The sequence below is a fragment of the Hetaerina americana genome, unplaced genomic scaffold, assembly GCF_022747635.1.
Source record: "Hetaerina americana unplaced genomic scaffold, ioHetAmer1.1.p SCAF_2, whole genome shotgun sequence".
NCBI classification, from domain to species: domain Eukaryota; kingdom Metazoa; phylum Arthropoda; class Insecta; order Odonata; family Calopterygidae; genus Hetaerina; species Hetaerina americana.
Window position 1 is genome coordinate 22,557,218 of NW_027286763.1, and position 24,991 is coordinate 22,582,208.

The 24,991-nt window shown below is 41.7% G+C and overlaps 1 protein-coding gene across 1 annotated transcript; it reads right to left on the minus strand.

The window, feature by feature from the left end:
- Positions 1-574: 574 nt before the first annotated feature.
- On the minus strand, positions 575-1,306 carry LOC139687602 (uncharacterized). The gene is made up of 2 exons (XM_071584824.1): positions 914-1,306; positions 575-724 (listed from the first exon to the last, which is right to left on the minus strand). The coding sequence occupies exons 1-2, from the start codon at positions 1,304-1,306 to the stop codon at positions 575-577; spliced, it is 543 nt and encodes a 180-aa protein (XP_071440925.1).
- Between the last annotated feature and the right edge of the window lie 23,685 nt (positions 1,307-24,991).

Consider the following 24,991-nt stretch of genomic DNA (forward strand, 5'->3'; position numbering starts at 1 on the left):
GTGGAGGGGACTGTGAGTTAGTACGCCGTCCGTCGGATGGGACTGAGCTTTGGACCCCGTGGCACTCTTTCGTTAAGAGTAGGCTAATGGCAGCGCCGGGTTTCTCTCCACCCTTCATCCTCTCCTGTTCCTCATGGCGCAAACGACCAGAGCTGTCCGTCGCCTCCCATAAAAACAACAACATATTGGGGGACTATTCTTCATATTCAACCGGTGCCAAATGGGCAAACGAGTATAAGTTTAGTCAAGACACCCAAGATCAACGTAGTGGTCGTCCAAAATTTGCCATTCCCCCAGAAATTATTGCAAACGTGAATAAAATAGTCATAGGGAATCACTGATAGAAAGTGCAAGAGATTTCTGAAGCTGTTGGAATGCCATATGAATGGAAATATTACATATTAACAGTGTAATTGGATATGAGAAAATTATCTGCTAGATGTGTGCCGTGACTCTTGATGCAGGAAAACAAATGCAACAGAATGGAAATTTCCGAATAAAGCTTGACCCTTTCTAAGAGCAACCAAGAAGATTTTCTGGACCAGTTGGTGACCACAGATGAAGCTTGAGTCCACTAATATACCCCAGAGACAAAACAGCTCTCAATGCAGTGGACACATGTTGATTTACCACCACCAAAGAAAGCAATGTCAATGGGTGGAAAGGTGATGGCTTCAGTTTTCTGGGACTCAAAAGGAACACTACCGATAAGATTATCTTCAAACTTGGGAGAAAATTACTGAAAAATACTGTACTAGCCTCCTAGACCAACTACAGCAAAATATACTCAAAAAAGGCCAGGTTTGACAAGAAGAAAGTCATATTTCATCAAGATAATGCACGCTTCTTTTTGCCTTTTCGGTCGTTTGAAGATCTCCTTCCGTCCTTTCGCTAGAATTTCGATTGGCAGAACTTCTACTGCTTCCTTTGACACCGTGCAGAATCCATTTGCTACTCGTAGGGCACTTAGCCGATATACGGACGTCACTTTCTTGCGCTCACTCTGGGTTGTGAGTGCGTCGGCCCGAATAGCAATGCCATACGTGATGGCCGATGTGGCTACTGACATCAGGGGTACTCTCCTCTTTTGCTTTGGACCTCCGACGTTGGGCATAAGCCGTGATAGGGCCTTCCCAACTGCAGCTGCCTTTGTGCTCGCGCTCTGAACCAGCGCTTTGAAGTTCAGATGCAAGTCAATCTGCACGCCGAGATATCGTAAATATGACTGGGTTGCAATTCGATGTTCTCCCACTATCAAAGTTATGGTCTCCAGGGTCTTCTTGCTGGTGACTAGGACCGCTTCCATTTTGTGTTCATTCAGCTCTAATCCCATTTGCACCATCCATTCTCTACGCATCTCAAAGGAGACATTGAATAGGTGGGTGATCTCATCCAGATGTTTGCCACGATAACCATTGCAACATCGTCAGTGAAAACCACTTTTGTCACTGCTTTGGGGCCTTTAATTCTCAGCAGGCCATCATACATGATGTTCCAAAGCAGCGGTCCAAGCACCGAGCCTTGTGGAACTCCTCCGGTTACATGATACTGCTTAGGACCTTCATTGGTGTCATACCTCAGGACTCAGTCTTTGAAATATCTCCTCACCATCCTCCTTATTATCCAGGGACACCCATTTCGGAGAGCGCCTCCATAATACGATCCCGTCTGGTCGAGTTGAATGCATTTTTAATATATAAAGTCACGATCAGGCAGTACTGTTTCTCGCCGTTCTTCCACTTTTCGCCGGCTATTGCCTCTCTTGCCTGATTACCGACGAGACTGATGGCATCGAGTGTGTTACGGTTCTTCCGCAATCCAATTTGATTGCCGGATATATGTCTATCCGATACTTCTTCAATTCTCCCATAGATTATTCGCTCGAAAATTTTTCCTGTCGTGTCAAGCATGCAGAGTGGACGATAGGATGACGGTTCGTCTAGTGGCTTCTTTCCTTTAGGGAGGAGAACTAGTATCTGCCGTTTCCACTGAGTGGGAAAAGTTTATTTAAAATTAAAAATTAAAAAAAATTAAAATTTGAAAAAATGCGCAGCAATAAATTTTTGGATAAAGAATAATTCCCTCCCATTTAGTTACAAAGTGAAGCAAACGGAAATCGCGAGGGTAGATTCCTTTAAATACTTGGGTGTAACAATTACTCACGATCTGTCCTGGGGAAAGCACATACGAGAAATATGCGGTTGTGCTAATAAAAAATTGGGATTTGTAAAAAGACTGCTAGGTATATGCGACGAAAAAGTGAGGGAACAATGTTTTCTTGCCCTAGTCAGGCCCCACCTAGAATGCTGCCAGTATATATGGTATCCTCAAAAGATAAATTTGTTTCTGAATTAGATCGAGTTCAGCGGAGGGGGTCTGGATTTGTCAAACATTGTTATGACCAACGCAGTAGCGTAACTACTTTGCTAGAAAATTTAGGCTGGGATTTCCTTACACAGCGGCGCTTACAATATAGATTAAACTTATTAAAAAACATTTAAAGATGAGTCCTTTTCCGATGACATCAAGAAAATAATACGAACCCCAACGTATAACGGGCGGAGGGATCACAAATATAAGATAAAAGAGATAGACTGTAAGCTGACAGGTTTAAAATGTCATTTTTCCCAAGAACAATAAGAGACCAAAATGCTTGTAATCGAAATCCCACAGGAGTCAGTTTCACACAATAAGTATTAACTACAAGGTAGGGACTGCGCATGGTTATAATATATTTTTTGCAGGTTCCCCCCTCCTTCTCCCAACCATTTGGAAAACCGTAACCCCCTCATCCCCCACCCTTTCCTCCTGGTGCTGTGCCCCCTGCCATACACATTTTTGGCGGCTCGCAGGGTATTGATGTAGATGTTTGTTGTAAACTGCTGCCCCAATAGTCTATAGTTTTGGACTATTTCTTTAAAAGCGTATATTTATTTGATGAATTCTCACTTCGAAATTTGATGGCCTTGTATTAATTTTTTAAGAGAAAATTTTTAAAGGTTATCAGTCCGTTCTTTAAAATTTTGTAATCATTATGTCTGGTTTAATGTAGCAACCTGGTATTCAAAAGCCACCCATAGGGTGTGTGGCAGGAGACGATTGCACACCAAGCTTACAGCATCAAAAAATAATATTTTCCTAACTTTTATTCGCGGTATAGTATTGTATAATCATTCGAAAAAATGTCGATAATGCCTTATAGAGATATATAGTATTACGGAAACTTAATGAGAACTTTAAGTTCTAGGGATCATGAGAACACAGGTGCTATCCCTCACGTCAAGGTAATAAATAGTCCATTCGGATAGGTATGTCACCTAATTTTGTTATTTATATTTCCAATTACTATTATCATTTTTAATAAAGGACTATACCGGTGGGGATCGAGATGTTGCGGGGGCTAACGTGCTGGCTTTCCACCCAGAGGGCTCGGGTTCAAATCCCGGCGGTGTTGAATATTTTTCAGAGGTATCTCGATCCTTACTTGAGGTGCGACAGTAAGGAACCTAGATGGTACAACGGCGAAGTCAGATCGGCATTAAGAAGGCAAAGAAAGTTACAGTCAAATTACAAAAAGACTTTAAAAAGTGATGATATAGTTTATGTGAATACATCCGAACAGAAACTAAAAGAATGTAGTAGTCAGACGAAAAGTATTATACGCACAGCACTACACTCTTTTAATTCTAAAATTACAAGCGAATATTTTGAGGAAAATCCAAAGTCATTCTGGTCCTCTATTGGGGAAATACAGGGTAAACGTCCAACTGTACCTTCTTTGAAGACGGAAAACGGAGAAATCATTACAGATAGCGTGAAAAAGGCAAATATTTTAAACCATTTTTTCCAGAGCGTCTATAATAAATACACCAACGCATTAAACGATCCTCCACACCCACCCGGGGAACACATGAGCGATCTTACACTGACCAAGCAGGGAATAGTACATCTGCTCCGTAGTATCAAAGCACACACAAGGCACCTGGTCCGGAAGAAATCCTGCTAGAATATTAAAGGAATTAGCTGAAGAAATTGCACCATTTTTACATATTGTTTTTCTAAAATCGATAGAAGAAGGCTCAGCGACTGGAAGCTAGCCCACATAACTCGCATTTATGAAGGCGTTGATATGGATTAAAACCAACCAATTACCGACCCATTTCCTTAACATCGATCTCCTGTTAAATATTAGAACACATTATTGTCACTAGCATTATGAGATTTGTTGATAGTAGGAAAATACTAATCGACAACCAGCACGGATTTAGGAAAAGCAGATCTTGCGAAACACAACATGGTCTCTTCATTCACGATATACTTAGATCGGGAGAAAACAACACATAAGCCGACGCAGTATTCCTAGATTTCAAAAAAGCCTTTGAAAAAGTCCCACACAATAAATTGTCACAAAAACTGAAATGTTCTGGTATCAATGAGAAAATTATAATTAGATAAGAGACTTCTTGTCAAATCGCAAACAAACAAAGTCATCGATCGGTTGTGCTCAACGGATAGAGATGTAACTTCGGGCGTCCCCCAGGTAAGTGTAATACAGGGTCGCACCCAAAAGTAGTAGGACTGATTTTCTCTTGCACGAACGGAGCGGTGGAGGGGGGTCTGCCTGGCAGGGTAAGGTGGAGGGGGCTCTTAGCAACAGACCGACACCAACCTCAGTCGCCTGCGGGCTGTCGTTGATTGAGGACACCGTTTTTGGTGAAGCAAGTTTTTTGTCCGCGTAGAAAAACGAAATGAATCTGAATTTAGAGCAACGTTATTCCGTGAAGTGTTGTGCGAAACTCGGGAAGACGGCAACTGAGACCCTCGATATGATCAAGCAGGCTTATGGGGACACTGCCTTAAGCCGTTCCACAGTATTTGAGTGGCACAAGTTGTTTAAAGAGGGTAGGGAGCTCGTTGAAGACGACCATCGCTCCGGATGGCCGTCGACGGCAAGAACCGACACGAATGTGGACAGAGTGAGGACACTGCTGACCACAGACCGACGCTAACCCAGTGAAGAAATCGCAGACCAGTTGGGTCTGTCTGCATCCAACGTCCAACGCATTATTTCACAGGATTTGGCGATGCGCAAGGTGTGCGCCAAGATGGTGCCGAAAATTCTGAGTGTCGACCAACAGGCATCGCGTGTGCGCATTTCCGAAGAAGTGTTAGCCAATTTGCACCGAGATGAAAATTGTTTGGACAATGTGATAACTGGTGATGAAACATGGGTTTTTCAATATGACCCCGAAACGAAAAGACAATCCGCGGAATGGCACACCTCCGCGTCCCCACGTCCAAAAAAGGCTCGCATGAGCAAATCAAAAATGAAAACGATGTTGATTGTGTTTTTCGACCGTCATGGAGTGGTTCACAAGGAGTTTGTCCCACCAGGGGAGACTGTGAATGCGAACTTTTACGTGCAGGTGCTCACCTGCCTCCGAGAACGCGTGAAAAGAGTCCGATCGGCCATCGCAAACTGCTGGGTGCTTCATCATGACAACGCGCCGTGCCATGGCGCACTCGTCGTCAGACAGCTCCTGGCCAAATACGGCGTTGCCACGTTGCCGCACCCGCCCTACTACCTTGATCAAAAATTTCCCGGAATTTATTCAGAAAATTAAAAATACAAGTTTATTCATCTAAATCTATATTGTCCCCTTCAAAGTAATCCCCATCGACTGCAACACACTTATGCCAGCGCTTGATCCAATCCTCGAAACATTTTTTATATTCGGTTTTCGGTATGTCCATCAGTGCTTCCTGCGATTTTTCCATTACTTCCTCTCGGCTGCTAAAACGCGTTCCCCGTAATGGTTTTTTAACTCGATTGAACAGAAAGAAGTCACAGGGAGCCAAATCAGGTGAATTCGGTGGCTGTTGGATGGTATTTGTTGCATTTTTCGTCAAAAAATTACGAATAATGATAGCACTGTGCGACGGTGCGTTATCATGGTGCAAAATCCACGAGTTTTCTGCCCACATTTCTGGTCTCTTTCGGCGAATTGCTTCACGCAAACGTCTCATAACGCCCAAATAATACTCTTTGTTTACTGTCTGGCCTTCTGGCAAAAATTCATGATGCACTACACCGTTGTAATCCATGAAAACCGTCAGCATTGCCTTCTTTTTTGACTGAAAACGACGTGGTTTTTTTTGGTCTCGGCTCATTTGGTGAACGCCATTCACTTGCCTGATGTCTGGATTGCGTGTCGTACTCATAAACCCACGTCTCGTCTCCAGTAATGATCCTTTTGATGAATGTGGGATCGGATTCAGCCTCGCAAATCATGTCTTTTGCGACGTCAACACGGTCCCTTTTTTGCATGAAATTGAGGTACTTTGCTGCTACACGACGGAAACCCAAATCATTAACCACAATGTCTTGGGCGGATCCATAGGCAATGTTCAAGTCCTCCGCTATTTCTCTGATGGTTAATTTGCGGTTATTGACCAACATTTCTTTTACTTTATCAATTTTTTCACCGACTTTCGATGTCGATGGTCTGCCACTGCGTTCATCATCTTCGATTGACTCACGACCACTTCTGAACCGCTCGTGCCACTGGTAAACGACCGTTTTTTTTAGAGAATCGTTGCCGAAACACTTTTCCAACATTTCCAACGTCCGTGCGCCACTAAATCCGTTTTTTACGCAAAATTTAATACAAGTTCGTTGTTGCACATTTAAATCCATTTCTGCAATTGTAAAAAATCGCCAACACACACAGAGATAGATGTACTCTTGGCTACGTAACTTTTGCAAATGTCAAGTTATGACACTAAGATTTAAAGGGAATATCAACAACAGATGTACCAATTTAACAAAAAAAACAGAACTCAAATCGGAACGATGGGAGCGCCACACGGTGGTTATTCCGGGAACTTTTTGATCAAGGTAGTATTCTCCCGATCTGGCCCCACCGGACTTCTTCTTCTTCCCCCTGATGAAAAGACAGCTCAAGGGACGACGTTTTGACTCGATAAAGGCCGTTCCAGAGGCTTCGACGAGGGTCATCAACGGCATCCCCAAAGAAAATTTCCAGCGGGCATACGGGGAATGGGAGCAACGTTTTACTAAGTGTGTAGCAGCTCAAGGAGCATACTTTGAAGATTATTAAGTCGATGTAAGTATATCGTCAATAAAATTCTTGTAAAAAAATCAGTCCTACCACTTTAGGGTGCAACCCTGTAGGTCCTCTTCTGTACTTAATATACATTAATGACTTAAGCACACACTTTGGTAGCAATCTGAGGTTATTTGCTGACGACACTGTAGTACACAGGGAAATAAGTTGCCAACTAGATCGCGAGCTACTCTCTATAGACTTAGACACAATCTCAGAACGGTACAAGAAATGAGGAATAACTGCTTAATAGAGACAAATGCGCAGTTTTGAAATTTTGGAAGAAAGGTAGTGGCGAGCAGGATATAAACTACGAAATAGAGGGTTCAGTATTAACTACGGCAAATCAAGTTAAATATTTGGGGGTTGTTCTAAACCACGCCATTCACGGGGAGCACATATCAGGACAATATGCGGATCAGCTTTAAAGAAACTCGGCTTCATTAAACGGGTGGTGGGTAAATTTAATGAGAAAGTTAAAGAGAGGTGTTATTTTACTCTACCAAGACCTCAGTTGGGATATGCCGCAAGTATTTGAGATCCTTGGGAGAAAATTTGTTAAAAAGAATTACATAAAGTTCAAAGAAAATCCGCTTGATTCGTTAAATATTGTTATGATAAGAACACAAGTGTGACAGGTCTCTCAGGGGATTTAGGCTGGGAGCCACTTGAAGTACGGAGAGAACAAGCGAGGCTTAGACTTTTAGAAAGGTTCAGAACAAACGAGTTTAGCGATTACACTAAAGGACTTATAATGGCCCCACACTACTTAGGTAGGTCAGACCACAAAGCTAAAATAAGGGAGATAGATTCCAGTACAGATAGATACAAATACTCATTCTTTCCCCGAACAATCAGAAATCATAATAATAAGAAACCAAAGTCACTTTAGAAATATTAATAAAATTGAACTTACAAGTCGGAACAAAATTATACATCGCAAAATGTTAGGTATACTTGTGGGTGCATGTGTATGTTAGTTGGTAGTTTGAGTGTTTGCATGTGTGTGGGGCGTAAGTGTTCTTGCATGAATGCATGCCATGTTTTTTTTGTTGATGTATAAATTTGTGGCTTTTGCATGTGGTTTTTTTCTTTTCTTTTTAAATTACGGGTGATGTCCCCCGCCACACGCCCTTGGGGTGGCTTGCGGGGTATTATGTAGATGTATTATATTAGCTATTTCCTACAAATAATGTTTGCAAAGATATTTCTTTTGCTAATGTCGGATTTGTTAGCACCTAATGTATGTACATGCTCCATGCAGGCATTCAAAGGAGGGAGTTGGAAATGAGCTGTTGCGAAGTAGAAGTGTGAGGATTGTGTCCTCGGATTAGAATTTTGTGCATGTACATGAATTGTAATCTAAGAGGATTGGCCAATATGCGCGACAAATGAAAACAAAAATATTATATGAAAAACTAGAAATGATTTCTGTTTCATATTATCATTGTTTGGTGAAAATCAAGTTTGAATGAGATGGAATTATCCATACTCCATTAGTTACAATTCGAATATCTTTTCCTTTAGAATAAAATGCGAGAGAAAAAACTTTTGTTCAAAAAGATTGAAAATCATAGGAGAGATGTTGACACAGAAGAGAAACACTTACCTAATTTCCCTGGAAAATGGTTTCTGCAGGAATAAAGCACTAAATAATTGGGAGATGTCAATGTACCGACATCAATTATGTAATACTGGTGGGTCTTCGGAAATACTGTAACAAATTTTACATAAAGAGTAATTAGCAAAGAAAATTATACATAATAATAATTTTTCACTCTATAATTACTATGGCTAGGATTTTTTGAATGTTAGTTCAATTTGGATTCATAAAAGTCTTAAAAAAGTAAAAGTTTACTCAATTCTTATGTTTCTCCAACAGTGCACCTATTGTTTAGAAATAATACTATTTGTGGCATAGATTTCTGTACATGCTAAAGCCAGTAAATTAAATTATGAAAGTTTTTAAAAGGTTTTCTTTAACATCAATAACTGCTCATTCAAACTTCAAGCAACTTATTTCTTAAGAGACACTCATTCACATTAGAAATACTCTGCACCGGTATCTATTTAAGAGTACACACAACCTTAGAAGCTTCGGTAACAGTATGTAGTAGGAGATGTTTGGGCAACAGGACTAAATTTCCAATTCACTCCGCAAAGTTTACTGTCCATTGGCTGACTAACAAACTAAAGCTGGCTTATCATCAAACCTAATTGATTTAATGATTTGGAATGGAATGTGAATTTGATATGCAGAAAACAAATCACATTTAGGACATTGCTTTTTAGGACTTTACACCCCAGTGATTGCTCATCAAGTTTCAGAAAGGGAAACAAGCAGGGGTTTACATATCAAATTGCCACTTGAATTGGCGCCAAATAGCGACGTGAAATGATATTGAACCGCTTTGTGGCCAGGCATAGCATCCTCCACTGCTGTTGTATTGGTTTGCTAGAGGGGCCTTTTGAGATGAGTCGCATTTCATTACAATGAAAAAATCACCATATAACAGATAACCCTGAGAATCTATGAACTTCTTTTTTTAGTTTTATTTAGATGCATAGTAGCTTGCAAGGCACCACTAGAGTGTTTGGCAGGTGGTGATTACACACCAGACAATGTTTCACTCAAAATACTTTACCCTCCTAGAGTGGTCTGACAAAGTTATTCTGATCCCTTTTGGTTGTAGTAAAAATGACATCTAACATTATCCGTTCTACGTTTAATCTCTCTAATTTTATTGAATGACCTATCGTACCGTAGTACAGTGGGACTCTTAATGCATTTTCAATATCATTGCTAAAGAGATCTCTTTCCAAATTACGCAAGAGATTTAATCTGTCATTTAACCTTTACTACGTGAGTGATTCCTAGATTAGCTCCTCTAATAATTTGGAGACACCACCCAGTCTGCAGTGACAACGCTTTACAAATTTAGCTCCTCTGTGCTTCATACTAAGATCTTTTTCGGCAATCAATCCAGCTTTACGAAGATCGATCCATATAATCCATATCTTGTAATCATAAGCAATCTCATTCCTTTTGTCGCTAGAGATATCATCTCTGATATTTCCCATCTTGAATTGACATGGTCTATGGTGTCGCAATGCTTTTATTACATTCGCGTTGTACCTTCTAGGTTCCGTGTTATCTTTTATAAATTTACTGGGAATAAATCTGTTTACTCCTGAGCGCGTAATGTCAAAGATATGATTCCACTTATCTTCAGCATTACGGTTTTTTCTATCTTTTTTGTCAAAATTTACAAATTGACTTCTTAATATGCATTTTAGGCCATTATATCCCTTTTCTCTAAACAATTACATTTCTCATTTAGGCTTCTTATTTCAGACTACCTACAGGAAAATCTTAGCATTTACTGCTCTGTGGTCACTAATTCCATCAATAGTTTCTATAGTTAAGAGTTTTTCGGGTATATTCGTTGCTTACAAATCAAGTATATTGTCGGTCGTAGTTGGTGAAGTGGCGAGCATGCAGTTCAACGTAAAGGAATGCAATAGAGACCAGCAAGTATCTTTGTCTTTACCGCCTGTTCTGAAAATATATGTACTCCAATCAATAGATGGATTATTGAAATCTCCAACTTTTATAAAGCCGTGATCGTGCTATAGAGATGAGAAAAATTTGATTTGCTCATCTAATTCTAGTATTGAATAATATTTGTAGTCCAACGGCCTGTAAAAGGCGCATACATAAATTCTTTTGGATTCACGGCTTTTAATTGAGAACCAAACGCTTTCCAAACTACTATATTACATGGAATGAACTCAGTTCTGTTGGCATAAGAGTTTTAAACTGCAAGTCAAAACTCCGCCCCCGATTCTATTTACTCTGTCGCTTCTGTAAACGGGAAAGGAATTTTGGAAAATTTCACCGTCGGCGTTACTAGTGGGTAACCAGGTTTCTGTTTCAATAATTATTTCTGCAAATGCGCTTTAAATAAGGTGAAGATATTCTGCGACTTTTTCAAAGCTTCAGCAATCAGCTAATATTAACCGATAATATTTCCTTGACATTAAAGTTACTTGAATTTTAAACAGGGATCGTTTTCTTATCATGATTGAATCCCTTATGAAATTTTGCGTCCGATACTATTTGATTCATATTAAAAAGACTACGGTTTGGAGCTCTAGCATTGACCTTCACTTCATTTAAAGTTAGAGAATTTGAAGAAGAATACTGTAGATGCCCACTTACTGACCTACCATTTAATCCAAAAAAGCTCTGCAGAGCTCGAATATCATTCCCGCTACTCACCTGGGGCCTCAGGAAGTAGTGAACATCAGAACGGTTCAGACGGTCCCTACACGAGTGAATCGCATGCTGAAGGCCGAAGAAGGACGCCCAGATATCCCTGCAGAAAGCATGCAAACTCTGATTCATCCTTCCAATCGGCTCCAAACCAGAGATCCACGATCAATCCTTGGTAAAAGGTTGTAGTTCGAGAGCGTCTCATCAACCCCTTCGACGCCAACTATGCGCGTCTTTTCACCGTTCAACTCCCTTGAGGAATACCCAATGTCTTCAGATCCACGGTCCACGACACTGTTGGCTCCAACATGAGCCACGAATCGCAGCTGCCGCTCCAACCGCCTTCGTTACCTGGGAAACGCCGCCACTCGGAATGCACCATGCCATAAGGCGCAGTCTCACACCCTCATAGCCTGCCTTTTCTCGCAATGGGACCATCACACGCCTGACGTTACTGCTGCCTATCACTAGAATACCCCCTTCCCACTCTGAGGGTCCCTTCTGGGTGGTGCTCTCACAGGGGCGGAGGTAGGGGCTGCAGATATTAGTATAGGGCTATCATCTGATGGCACCTGATAACGGTTGGAGACTGGGGTGAGGTTAGAAGGGAGGGAATGGAGAGGCAAGGTCACTTAATTTATTCATAAACAATTAATTATCCGACGTCAAAGCAATCTAACCTCGCTCATACGCAACTCAACCCCAGCTAAACAACAAACTAGTATGATACTGTGTCACCCCTCCAGTGACTCCCCTTACCTCGTGGTGGATTTTTGCTCCACCTGGGGCAAATGAAGGCGCATCGGGTGTGGCTCAGGAAATCCCTTCGGCCCTGCTAGCTTTTCCCTCTTTCCCTCCCATGCACGGTAGTCCACCCCAATTCTCACATTGTACTTTCACCGCTGCAAATTTCCACGTCTCCTTCACGCCGAGTTCTTTCGTGTCGGTGACGTACGTATTTCCTTCCTCGAATCGGAAGGGGAGGGAAGGTTGTTCTGTATTCGTACTTTTTCTGCGCTTAAAGGTGGTGATACGATCTAGGAATGCGAGGAGAAGCGTGGAAGCAACGGGAGACGTTAAGTCTCGATGCGAATTCATTGTGTTGAACGCTCATGCAATTACAATTTGACTAGCGATAAAAATGTGACGATGCACTTTTAGAGTGAGATATTATGTCTTCGGTAAGTATCGCAGCTGCTGCATATGGTGTACCTTGTAGAATTAATTACGCTCCTTAAAAAAACGAGGAAAATTATGTTGAAAAAGGAATACTGAAAAATTATGAGTGGAGGTACTGAAAAATGAAATTTGTTTTTAACGGAGGAGTGGTCATAACTGGCTACAACCAGTTTGAAGCTGGAGAGACAGCATAGTTTTTACCCTCCAATGACCACTTACCGTCCAAAACAAATCTCTCTTCATCAGAACCTCTATGCACAATGTTTCATGTTTCTTTGTCCGCATCATTTCGTCGTTTTTTAAGGAGTAGAATTTATCCTTCCAAAGGGGTTAAAACTTTGAGAGTAACCTTCAATGGGACCCTATTTTGAGATATTTCGATAATTTTAGTAAAATCATTTTAACAGGAGTAATATTCCCTACCAAGCATAAAATATCATGAACAAATTGGAAGGGGTAAGACTCTAGCACAATTCTTGTGAAAATTGTACTGATTGCAAAACACACAGCCTTGACTTTCAAGATGACTAATTATCGAACATGAAATTTCATGTTAAAATACAGTCCAAGTTAACGAGGAATTTCAGTGTCTTGAATATGCTATAAATTGAAAAGTAAGCTCAACTTAAGCAATATCCAGGTTTAGTCATTGTCCATGGTATCCAAAATGAATACCGTCTTTTATTGTATTCATTGTGGCGTTTTTTGGTAACGGGTTGATGGAAAAAACCCCATCAACCCTGCCCCCGGCGTTTCTTGTAACTTCACATGTTCCAGAGTGTGGACAATTCATTATCCTATTTATTTTTCTAAAATAGATACACTCTCTTAAAACATATATGTACTCACGCCCATTGTAAGTGGTGATCGCTAAGCTAGTGTCGGCTGCTGACATAGGTGTAGTCGTGCCGAAAATCACCACTTTTCCCGCAGTTGACAAAAAGTTACCGGTTCTGAAACGAAGAAAAAATGAGTGAGTTCAAGGAAGTCATCTTTATGCTAAAATTAGGAAGTAAATTATTTTCAGGTATTTTTTGCATTGCATTCCTTCAGGATTTTTGTACTTTCAATCTGATCGTCAAAGGACTACTGGGAAAGTTGGTAAATACTGCTGGGATGTGACTCCCACCTGCTTTGACGTGTGAACTGGTTAAAAAATACCAGCCAAATACTTCACTCCACTGGGGTACTTTGCTGTTTACTACATATACAAGATACCCTGCAAGGGTGTATGGAGAGATGGGGGGGATTGGAGAACAAACATACATGTAATATTATTAATAAATGCATAAATGTATGCGTAAATGCATATGATAGCTAATATACAAAAACACTTATGCTTACATGCAAAAATTGTGATTACGATCAAAAGCTTTTCAATGTATTGGATTCATTCTCATTAGAACGAGAAATTAAATCGCCAACATGAGGTAACAGTATAATCAACAATTTGTGACTAGTACCACAGACAATATTATTAAAGTGGAGAAAAATGAAGGCGTTAGTAACCACAAAGTTGTATTAACAGGAATTAGTGCTAAAAGTTGGCAAAAGTCATTAATAACAGGTATACATCTACATAATACCCCGCAAGCCGCCGCAAGGGCGTGTGGCGGGGGATGTAAGGTCACCATCTGTAAAAGGGAACAAAACCAGATGTATAAAGTACTCGTATATCGATTCATAAAAGAGAATTTTAATAAATAACGTGGACAGGCTAGGAGGGAAAGGTATTTTCGGTCTAAGGAAGTCTAAATTACAGATTCAGTTGTGATGTACTGGAACTGTTCCATTACACCAGAAACGAAAACTCTGCGTACTTAATTAATAAATGGAAATACTAGATTAATAAGTGGAAAATTTCAAGAGTATTCCACCCAGATACTAAGAGTGGTCTGTTGTGATGTCACCTCTTGCAACAGCTCCTAGCGGTGGCTTGGAGGGTAAAATAAAATGTTTCCGTAAAAATACGGAAAAATAAAAATGTGTGTGCATTGGAGAACGGTATGGCGAACGTCTAATATTAGGAAATTCCACGCTTGTCTTTAGAATCATACGAGAGTAGTGATTGTAGCCACTGAAATACGATCGTTCTGCGCGCCTGATACCAACCTCATCTTCGAGGATATTGGAAATGCGTGATAGGTTATTTCCGCATTGCGTAAGGTAGAAAGGGAGATTGGCAAGGGTTACGGGGAATTATTTTCACTGTCTTACATCGGGGAACTGAGGTGAAGAGGTCTTATAAACCTTTTTCCATAGCATCTGACTAGTCCCTTGAAAAATATTGTGCTGTATTATAAAACCTTTGCCAAATAGAAGCAGGAATTCGAGAAATTAGAACTGGTCATTATGAAACATATTTATGGCAAGGAAGGGAAGGAGGATTTCATCGCGTTTTTAAAAATACTTTATGGTAAAATCTCTTGTTTATAATTACTCCCTTCCAAAACAGCATTTTCAACCTTCTTAAAACTTAAGTTTCGATATAATTCTCAAAGAAATTTAATATGGGGTGGGTATCAATGCAACAATTTCAGAGTGTAAACATCATGCGCCTCTACTGGCATTCGAACTCAGATCCCTCAATATCCGTCAATCCATCCATCAACAATTTCAGAGTTTAAGAGGACGCCTCGATAGCTTAACTGGCTATAGCACTCGATCGGATATTGAGGGATATGGGTTCAAATCCTAGTCAAAGCGAATGATTTTTACACTCTGAAATTGTTGCATTGAAATGCACATTAGCGGATGACTCCGTTAAAAGTCACTGTTGCGGCATCACCCGAAGTTTCTTTGGAAATGGAGTGGGTAATTGGCATCATATTGATGCATCTTTATATTATTTCATTCGACGTGTATTATTTAGAAAGCTTTAGTGTGCACATAATGCACGTAAAATACATTTGATATCTTCTTTCATTCTTCCAGCAAAGGAAAAACCAGAATATGACGATGTTGTTTCCATAAAAATTTTGACAGGGAACATTCAACTTCTAACAAGTCCTCTCAGAAGATATCTACGTCTCGCTATTGAGTCCACCTCTTCCGATTCATACAAAAATGGCATTATCGCCGTGCGATTAACTGCTATTGCCAATAAAATGTACAAAATCAATTAAAAAACGGAAGGACACAAAAACTGCAATTAGTTACCAAAACCGTAAAAAAACAAAATGTGCCGAAAATAGAAGATATCTACGCCCTATAAAAAAAGAAAATAAATTTGGGGATTAATTTTTTACATGCTAAATTGACGCGTACATAGTTGCAACTTGAAATGACCATTTTTTTATTGGCACTTTTCCTTGAATTGCCTGATTTCGGCAATATTGAATCTCTTGTCTTCTTTTAAGCACTTAAATGCAACATACAGGGTTCGTCAGGAAAATAAGTGTACTGATTTTTTCCCGCCGCTTCAGGCGCGCCCAGCACTGCTCTGACGGGCTGCAATTGGAGGGGTGTATGTTGGCAAGCGACGCTGAAAAAGGCAGTCGGCTCTGAGCTGTGGTATAGTGAGGAGCTCTGTTAACGCGAACCTCCACGCTCGACCCACGTCACGGAACGCGATGCCGAAGTTTTTGGAGCAGCGTTATTCCATCAAATTTGCGGTAAAGCTTGGGAAATCGTCTATCGAAACTGTCGGTATGATTAGCCAGGCTTACGGGGAGTCAGCCATGTCCAGAAACATGATCTTTCGGTGGCACAAGATGTTCGTAGAGGGCAGAGAAGAGGTCGACGACGAACCACGGCCTGGACGCCCATCAACGACACTCACCGACGAAAATGTGCGAAAAGTTCGCGATGTACTGAACTCTGATCGTCGTCTTAGTGTTCGGATGATAGCAGAGCAGTGTAATGTGCCAAAAACAATAGTGCACGAGATTATTAGGGAGCAATTACAGATGCGAAAAATTTATGCAAAGTTGGTGCCGAAAGTGCTCAGTGATGATCAAAGACTCAATCGTTTGGAAATCGCGAAACAACTTGCGGGTCACTGCAAAAATGATCCAAATTTTTTAGAGAACGTTGTTTCGGGTGACGAGACGTGGATCTTTGAGTACGACCCGGAGTCGAAGAGACAAAGTGCGGAGTGGCACACCCCATCATCACCCCGTCAAAAGAAAGCTCGCATGAGCAAATCTCGGATCAAGGCGATGCTCATTGTCTTTTTTGACAAAAGGGGAGTCGTCCACTACGAATTTGTACCTGAACGACAAACTGTAAATGCTGCATTTTACGTCCAAGTGCTCGAAAGGCTTCGAAAACGAGTCGCCCGCGTCCGGCCAGCGATCAAAAACATCTGGCGGTTGCATCACGACAATGCGCCGTCCCACACCGCGCTTGTCGTGTCGGACTTCTTGGCCAAGCACGGCGTGGCAACGCTGCCGCACCCGCCCTACAGCCCGGACTTGGCATCACCGGACTTCTTTCTGTTCCCGAAGATAAAGAGGAGTTTGAAAGGAACGCGATACGGGACTTTGGACGCCGTCAAAGAGGCCGTGACGACGGTTCTTCGAGAGGTTCCCGATGATGCCTTCGGGGGAGCGTTCCAGGAATGGGAACGCCGCTGGAACAAATGTATCGACTCACAAGGGTCCTATTTTGAGGAATATTAGCTTAAGATATGTAAAAGTGTAATAAATTTTTTTTCCTGAGCTCAGTACACTTATTTTCCGGACGAACCCTGTACACTTAACTTGAAGAATGATATTCGAACTGGTCTCTTAACAGCCATGGTTAAATGTTTTTGGAAGCACTTTCGGGATTTATGCGTATTTTTTTTTACTTCCTATCCAGAGAAAGTTGACTATCAACCCAATCAACGAAGTTCGAGATGCTGCAATATTTGGGCCTACGGCCTAGGGACATCAAGGTTTCCAAGGTGACCGCCCGTTTTGACGGGACCGATATTCACTCAAACTTCCTTTCTTTCCTTAACACGGAAAAATGCGTGCTCTATGAGGTTCAAACGGCAGCTTTAAGAGCCTTTAGAGTGAAAAAGATAATTTGATATCGTTATTATAGGCATTTTAAAAACTCGTTTTAAAAACTTTGCAGGTGGACGACGAGGAGAGGACGGGTGCCGCGACCACCCAGTCTCGGCGCCGTCCCCGGGGGCACTATTCTGGCCTCCGGGGCGACGCAGCTCCACGGCGACGCATTTTCATCCCCTGGGCCTCGACTATTTTCCATACTCCACGTCGAAAGACCCTCTCGAACATCTTGCCCACGGAGAACAGCTTTCTTCAGGAAGAAATGAAACTGACTGCACATCCGTCGGCAGCCAATAGAAACTGCGGGGAAATTGGTCTCCAGTCCACGGACTAAAAGTCGATCTTTAAAATGTTTGTCTTCTGGAGGAAACGCTCGGGTGTTTGTATATACATATGATACTTAGGGAATGTGAAGAAAAAGTCTTCAATTAAACTCCTGCGATAAGAATGACTCATAAATAATGAATTGTACCCAAGAGTCCACTCTTTCGAGGACAAATGGTTGTTAAAAATGGATTAAAGAGATCTTCTTTTCGATGATGGCGCCTGAGATTTCATCCTTGATGTCCTGCAATTAGCCTCCCATTCAGTCTCCTGAACAACACTAGCCATAGAAGTTAGTATCAAGGCAAGAAATGTAATACAAATATCCCAAATTATTATAAAAATAAATGATTAAATAGTTATCAAATAAGATCAGAGTATTGCCACAAGTATTACCGAGTAGAAAGAAGACATTTGATAAGGATGGTTGGAGTGAAGATAAATTTTTTTATATTTAATGTAATATTCTTAAGTAAAATCAGTGGGTCACTTAAATCTTTCACTCATTTCCCGTAAGGCCCCGTGAGTAAGAAGGTCCCAGAGGTGATATATATATCTAATGAAAATTTAAAAAAAAATGTAATATTTTACATAAAATGCCTGTGGGATAAAATACTCACTCACATTTTTTGTATTCCGGTAATACTAATGGTAGGTGCCGTAATTGTTGCGAGGCTGATCACGTATTTTATGCAATTCCATCCATGCCACTGTATGCTTGGTGTTAGGGCATCAACATTGTACGAAGGAGTTATCTAGAATGAATAATAGATTTATTTAAACAGAAAAATGTGATGTAGTTTATAGGAATCCCATTTTGTAAGCATTACAACATCCTGTGAGCGAATAAAAGATGTAAGGAATAACGAGGGAAAGTTTCCAACTTCTTCACTCCCTCCTCCTTTGACTGTGACTTTTTTTTAAGGTAATCTACCGGTTAAGGTAGGTTTTTCGATGGACACAACTACCAAACAAATATTTTGTGACTACTAACAAAACACAACCCTAAATTCTACTCTACACCAGGTCCCTCTTCATCTCTGAGTACTTTCTTCCGCCCTTCATCCCATCCAACATCCCTATCCTGTTCCTTCCCTTTCCTCTTTTGCCCAACATTCTACCCTCTATCACAGTCTTCAACATCCCACTGCCGGTCAACACCCCCTTCATCCACTTTTCCTGCCTCCATAGGATTGCTCCCAACAAACCCCTCTCTTCGCCCACCATACCAAGTACTTCCTCATTTGTTTTCTTCTCTGTCCATTTCACCTTCTCCATTCTTCTCCACACCCACATTTCAAAAGCCTCCAGTCTACGTCTATCCTCCTGCTTCAATGACCACGTTTCCGCGCCATACATAGCTACGCTCCATATCAAAGTTTTTACGAGTCTTCTCTTAACATCCTTACTCAAAGTACCCGTCATCAACTCCCTCCTCCTCGTGAAAGCCTCTTTGCCTAGCGCAATTCTTCTCCTTACGTCCCTACTACTTTGACCGTGTTGGTCCAAAACACTACCGAGATACGTAAACTGTTCTACCTGCTCTAGTTTTTGCCCTCCTATTTTAATGTTAAGCTTGGCCTTTTTCATTCTAGAAAATCGCATAACCTTTGTTTTATTAATGTTGATTATCATCCCATACCTGTCGCACTGAATTTCCAATTCACTCAGCAATGCTTGCAGCCCCTTGGCTGACTGACAAACTAAAGCTTGGTCATCAGCAAACCTAACTGATTTTACGAATTCCCCGCCCACTTTCATTCCTACCTCTAGTTCTTCCCATGCCTCTTTGATCATTTCCTCTGCATACAGGTTGAACAGCAACGGTGATAATGGGCAACCCTGCCTTACACCCCTTCCTAACACTGCCCATCCTGACTCCCCGTTTCCCACCCGCACCTCAGCAGTCTGAGACATGTACAGGTTGCGGATGAGCCTCCTTTCCCTCCAATCTATTCCTATTTTCTGCAATATACTCATTAGTTTTTCCCAATTCACTCTATCAAACGCTTTTTCGAAATCTACGAAACAGGCAAATACCTCCTGGTTGTGTTCTATATTCCTCTCGATTAATAATCTCATTACTGCAATGGCATCACGCGTACCTTTCCCCTTCCTAAACCCAAACTGATCATCCCCTAAGTAATCATTTGTCCTACTCTCTATCCTTTTGTTTATGATCCTGAGAACAACTTTAGCTGCGTGGGATATCAAGCTTATTGTCCTGTAGTCCTCACATGATGCAGTCTTTACCTTTTTCGGAATCGGAACTAAAACTGCTCTCACAAAGTCTTCCGGCCAGATTCCCTCCTCATAAATGCTACGGATCAGCCCATATAGCCTCTTCCTACCACATTTTCCTGAGCATTTTAAAAGTTCCACGGGAATGTTATCTACCCCCACGGCCTTATTTAGTTTCATCTCCCTTAATGCCCTTTCTACCTCATTGTCTAGTATGCCTGGACCTAAGCTATCTTCCTCTACGTCATTTTCTTTTTCAATGTCTAACTTTGTTGGTCTGAGTTCTTTACCATACAGTTCTTCTATATACTCCTTCCATCTCTCTTGGATCTTTCCTGCGTCAACTATTACCTTACCCGCCTTATCTCTAACTGTTAGCATAGCTCTTCCTTTCTTACTTCCCGATAACGATTTAACTTTGCTGTACAGCGCACCGATTTCACCCTTCCTCTGGAGACTCTCCATATCCTCGCACTGCGTCTTCCACCAGGCTTCTTTTGCTTTATTTGTTGCCCGCCTCAATTTATTGTTTAATTCTTTGTACTTCATTTTGCCTAACTCTGTATTTACATTCTTCCATTTTCGCCGCTCATCCATCTTTGTAATAATCTCATCCGTGATCCATGGTTTCCTAGTCCTTTTAGCGTTAACGGTTCCGATAGTATCTTTTGCGGCTTTAGACAACCCTTTCTTGAAACTTTCCCATTTTTCTTCGATAGTACTCAGCTCTTTACCATCCTCCATGATTTTCTCTACCGCCTGTTTGTAATCCTTCCTTTTCAACCCATTTAATGCTTCTACATTCCATTTTCTAACTCACCGCCCCTGCCTTATCTTTTTGAAACGTACGCTACATTTCATAACAACTAAATTGTGGTCTGAGTCCGCATCCGCTCCCGGGAAGCTGTGCGAATTTATCACACTGTTCCTAAACCTGTGTCTAACCAGGATATAATCTAGCTGATATCTTCGTGAGTCACCTGGCATTTTCCATGTATACCTGCGTCTTTTGTGGTGTCTAAACCAAGTGTTGGTGATGACTAACCCCTGTCTCCTGCAGAACTCAACTGCTTTCTCCCCGCGGTCATTCCTCGTGCCTAAACCGTAGTCGCCCACCTCATCACCATCTCTTCCTTCGGCTACCGTCGCATTCCAATCCCCCATCACTATCAAATGTTTCCCTGGAGGAACACACGCGATCATGTCCTCTAACTGATCGTATATCTTATCGACCTCTTCTTCCTTATGGTTGCTCGGTGGCATGTATACCTGAATAATAACTAAGTTCGTCGGTTCTGCTTTTATCTCCAATAGTAGTATTCTATCCGTTACCTGCTCTATGTTGACTACGCTTCTTCCTACCTCTTCATTTAATACTATGGCAACCCCTCGTTGGCTCTCGTCCCCACCGCTGTATATTATTCTATACTTATCACTCCAGTAATCCCCGCTATCTTTCCATCTCACCTCGCATAGACCTAAAATATCTATATTTCCCCTTTCCATCTCTCGCTTAACATTCTCCAATTTCCCTGTCCTCATCATTGTCCTAACATTCCACGTTCCTATTCTAACTAATTTGGTCTTCTTCTCCTGCGTTTTCTGTCCTGCTGCTGCTGGTTTTCCCTTGCAAGGGTTTCGTGGGATGACGACCGCGGAAGCCTTGCCTCCCCCGCTGCCGGGCACGACACACGGCCGCTTGGGCCGAGCCCCGTGGTTGCCAGGACTCAAAATATCTCTATTGTCCATCATATTTTTTCTTGGGAATGATAATTGAGGTGGTTTCCCGTTGCCTTCCTCAATAGTGTTTTTAACGTGACACCATCACTTACTGGCCGCCCCACTGGGGTCAGACGCCATTGCAGCCGCCTCACTGAGGAACAGACGCTGCGTGGACTACCTTTCGTCAGGCTCCTAACCTTCGACCTATCTGGCATGGGTGACCCTACCAGGAGCAATTTTTATTACTCCCGCCAGCACAGCTCTAGGGGTCATCGGAACGCACAAGCCCTTCCACCACGTCAAGGTTGTTGACTGTGACTATCGCAAGTAAAATCATTTGGGGCCGACGAAGGCGGTCCCGCCTGAATACCGAAAATGTCTAGCGCACTTCTCCAAAGCTCTATCGCAAGCATAGATTTGCTCCCCACGGAACGCAGCCTGAGTGGTCATTTTCCATTGCCATAATCCAAACCATATTAATTTTTGGATTGAGTATGGTGCAGATCATAGATACATAGTTTACTTTTACAGTTAACTCTGTGATATACTTATTAACATTCCTTTTGGTAATGATTACATGGAAATCAACAGAAATATATATTACCGACAGATATGCTGATGTAAATCTTATTATCTCTTCGAAACCGCGACCACCGAGTTCAGCCGGCGAACTGCGACCCCACTGAGCCGCCCGGCTATCGGAATCCGAATCTTTGAGCACACCCGATGTTCACAGTCATTTGAGTAAGTTGACGGAATGTAAGAAGAATTGGTGAGAGCATAATTGACGAGTCGAGCAGTGTTTTAATGGATATGAATTTCAAAGCGCGACCTGCTGCGTCCATTCAGAGTCAAATTATTCGGCCGCACACCATCCATTCTATTTCATACTTACACCAGTCAGTGTAATACCAGGCTTGCTGGACAGCTGAGGGCAGGATCCGAAGGAAAACTTCTGCCCGTAGCAATGTGGCAAAGCAATGATCAAAGCAAAAAACACCGCCCTCTTCTTCACTTGTCCATTTGTCCACATGTTGGCGGAATGCCAACAAACTTCGGATTGCAGAGATTGTGCCTGCGGAATACAATCAAGTATATTTTCATTTCAATGGTAATTAAGATGTAAAGTTAGTCAAAAAATGTGGATAAACATCGAAACATAAGAATGGTGGCAAACACGACTTAACTTGCGAGGAAAAATAATGTTTTTCGCAAAATTGCTATTTACACTCATAAAGTTTTCCAGATAATATTCAGTTACCTTAAACACATCGCCAACAGACAATTGCTTTAGGATAGCTGTCAGTCCAATTCTGTGGGAAATGATTCTTTCATACTTCGTGTATGAGCCATGCCTGGAGGGAAACCGTATGTGCGGTATTCAAGTGAAATTGCAAACGATTTACGGTCACCGATTTTCTTTGACTCCTTCTATTGGCGGACATTGGCGAACACCATCAAAGTAATTTCCATTATATATCATACCCTAGAGCTAACGTTTTTTCGTATCCTCGGAGCACTTAAAAAAATCATTTTTTGTGATCTTGTTCAGCTCCTCCTTCGATGCAGTCTTTATCTCGTCGATCGTAGCGTAGCGTCGTCCTATCATGAGACTCTTCGGTTTCGGGAACAAGAAAAAGTCACTTAGGGCCATATCTGGGGAATACGGTGGCTGCGGCATCATTAGTGTGTTATTCTCGGCCACAACTTTGCTCACAAGTAACGATGTGTGAGCAGGGGCGTCGTTGCATGGTGCAAAAGCCAATTTAGGTTATTCCACAAATCAGGGCGTTTTTGGCGGATTGCTTCGCTCAAATTGCGCACAACTTGCAGGTAATTTTCTTTATTTACCACTCTACCCTCTAGCAAGACCTCATGATGCACCACGCCCCTGCAATCGAAGGTAAGCAAAACTTTCACATTCGACCGCGCTTTTTTCGATCTTGGCTCGAGTTGCAGCGTCCATTGGGATGATTGAGCTTCAGTTTCCATGTCATAACCATAAACCCATGATTCGTCACGAGTTATGACCCTCTGGAGCCAATTTGGGTCGTCGCGGACAGAGTCCAACACCTTATTAGCAATGTTTTCATAGAGTTGCTTCTAGTTCGCTAGTTACGAACTTCGCGGCGGCCAGTGTCATGCCCAAATCATTGGTCAAAATCGAATGGCACGAGCCAATCGATATGTTTAGGTCCTCCGCAATGGTGATTGGACAATCGACCAATACTTTTTTCACCACTTGATCAATGTTTTCGTCTGTTATTGACGTGCTCGGGCGTCTGGCACGCTCTTCGTCGTTCACATCTTCTCGGCCCTCTGAGAACATTTTGTTCCACCGATAAACGTTGCTTTGGTCCAAGCTAGCTCCTCCACATGCCAGAGTCAACATTCGGAATGCGTCTGTGCACTTAATTTGTTTTTCATACGAAATTTGATACAGATTCTTTGATCCATTTTTCGGAACAGGCAAAAATCGAAGGAAAGCCAAAACACGTCCAAGCAAAACAGCTGTCAATAATTAACTGAACATTCAAAATGGCCCAACTTTTCGGAATACGTGAGAGACATAAGTTCCAACATAACGCCACCAAAAAATCGAAAATCAAACATTCGCTACCCGCGGAAATTCAAAATTCGTGATAGTTTTTTAACAGACCTTGTATTCATTAGAAGATTTACGACAAAATGATTTTAACTCTTAAAACGCAGATGCCAAAATGTGTACCGCTGTCTGCTTACCGCTAAAAGACTTTGATTTAAGGCACAATATGGCGAGTCGAGAGGGAATCCCAACCACAACCTCCTCAATCCCAAGACGGTTCAAGTGTCTGGCGTTGCCAAACCATATTTGGGCAGGGCTGCGATTTATAGCAGTTAAGAAATCAACTGTCGTGAGCGATATTTCGAATGGGCTACATTGGAAAGTCCCATATAACAAAGAATCAATGCATGCGCATAATACAGATAGCCCTCACCAACCATAATTACATTTTAGAAATTTAAAGATCAGTCGAAACTTGGGAATCTCCGAACCTTAGGTTTGGTTTATTGCTTATATCTTCAATATTTCACCCGCAAAATGTGATATTTTGTGCTAATCCAACCATTTTCGTCTGAAA

Bases quoted from the DNA above. Each gene is read 5' to 3' on its own strand.
- LOC139687602 (XM_071584824.1), bottom strand. From the start codon at position 1,306: ATGGAAGCGGTCCTAGTCACCAGCAAGAAGACCCTGGAGACCATAACT. The intron at 725-913 runs GTTCTGCCAATC...TTTTCTCCCAAG, and splicing joins TGTCAAAGGAAGCAGTAGAA to TTTGAAGATAATCTTATCGG.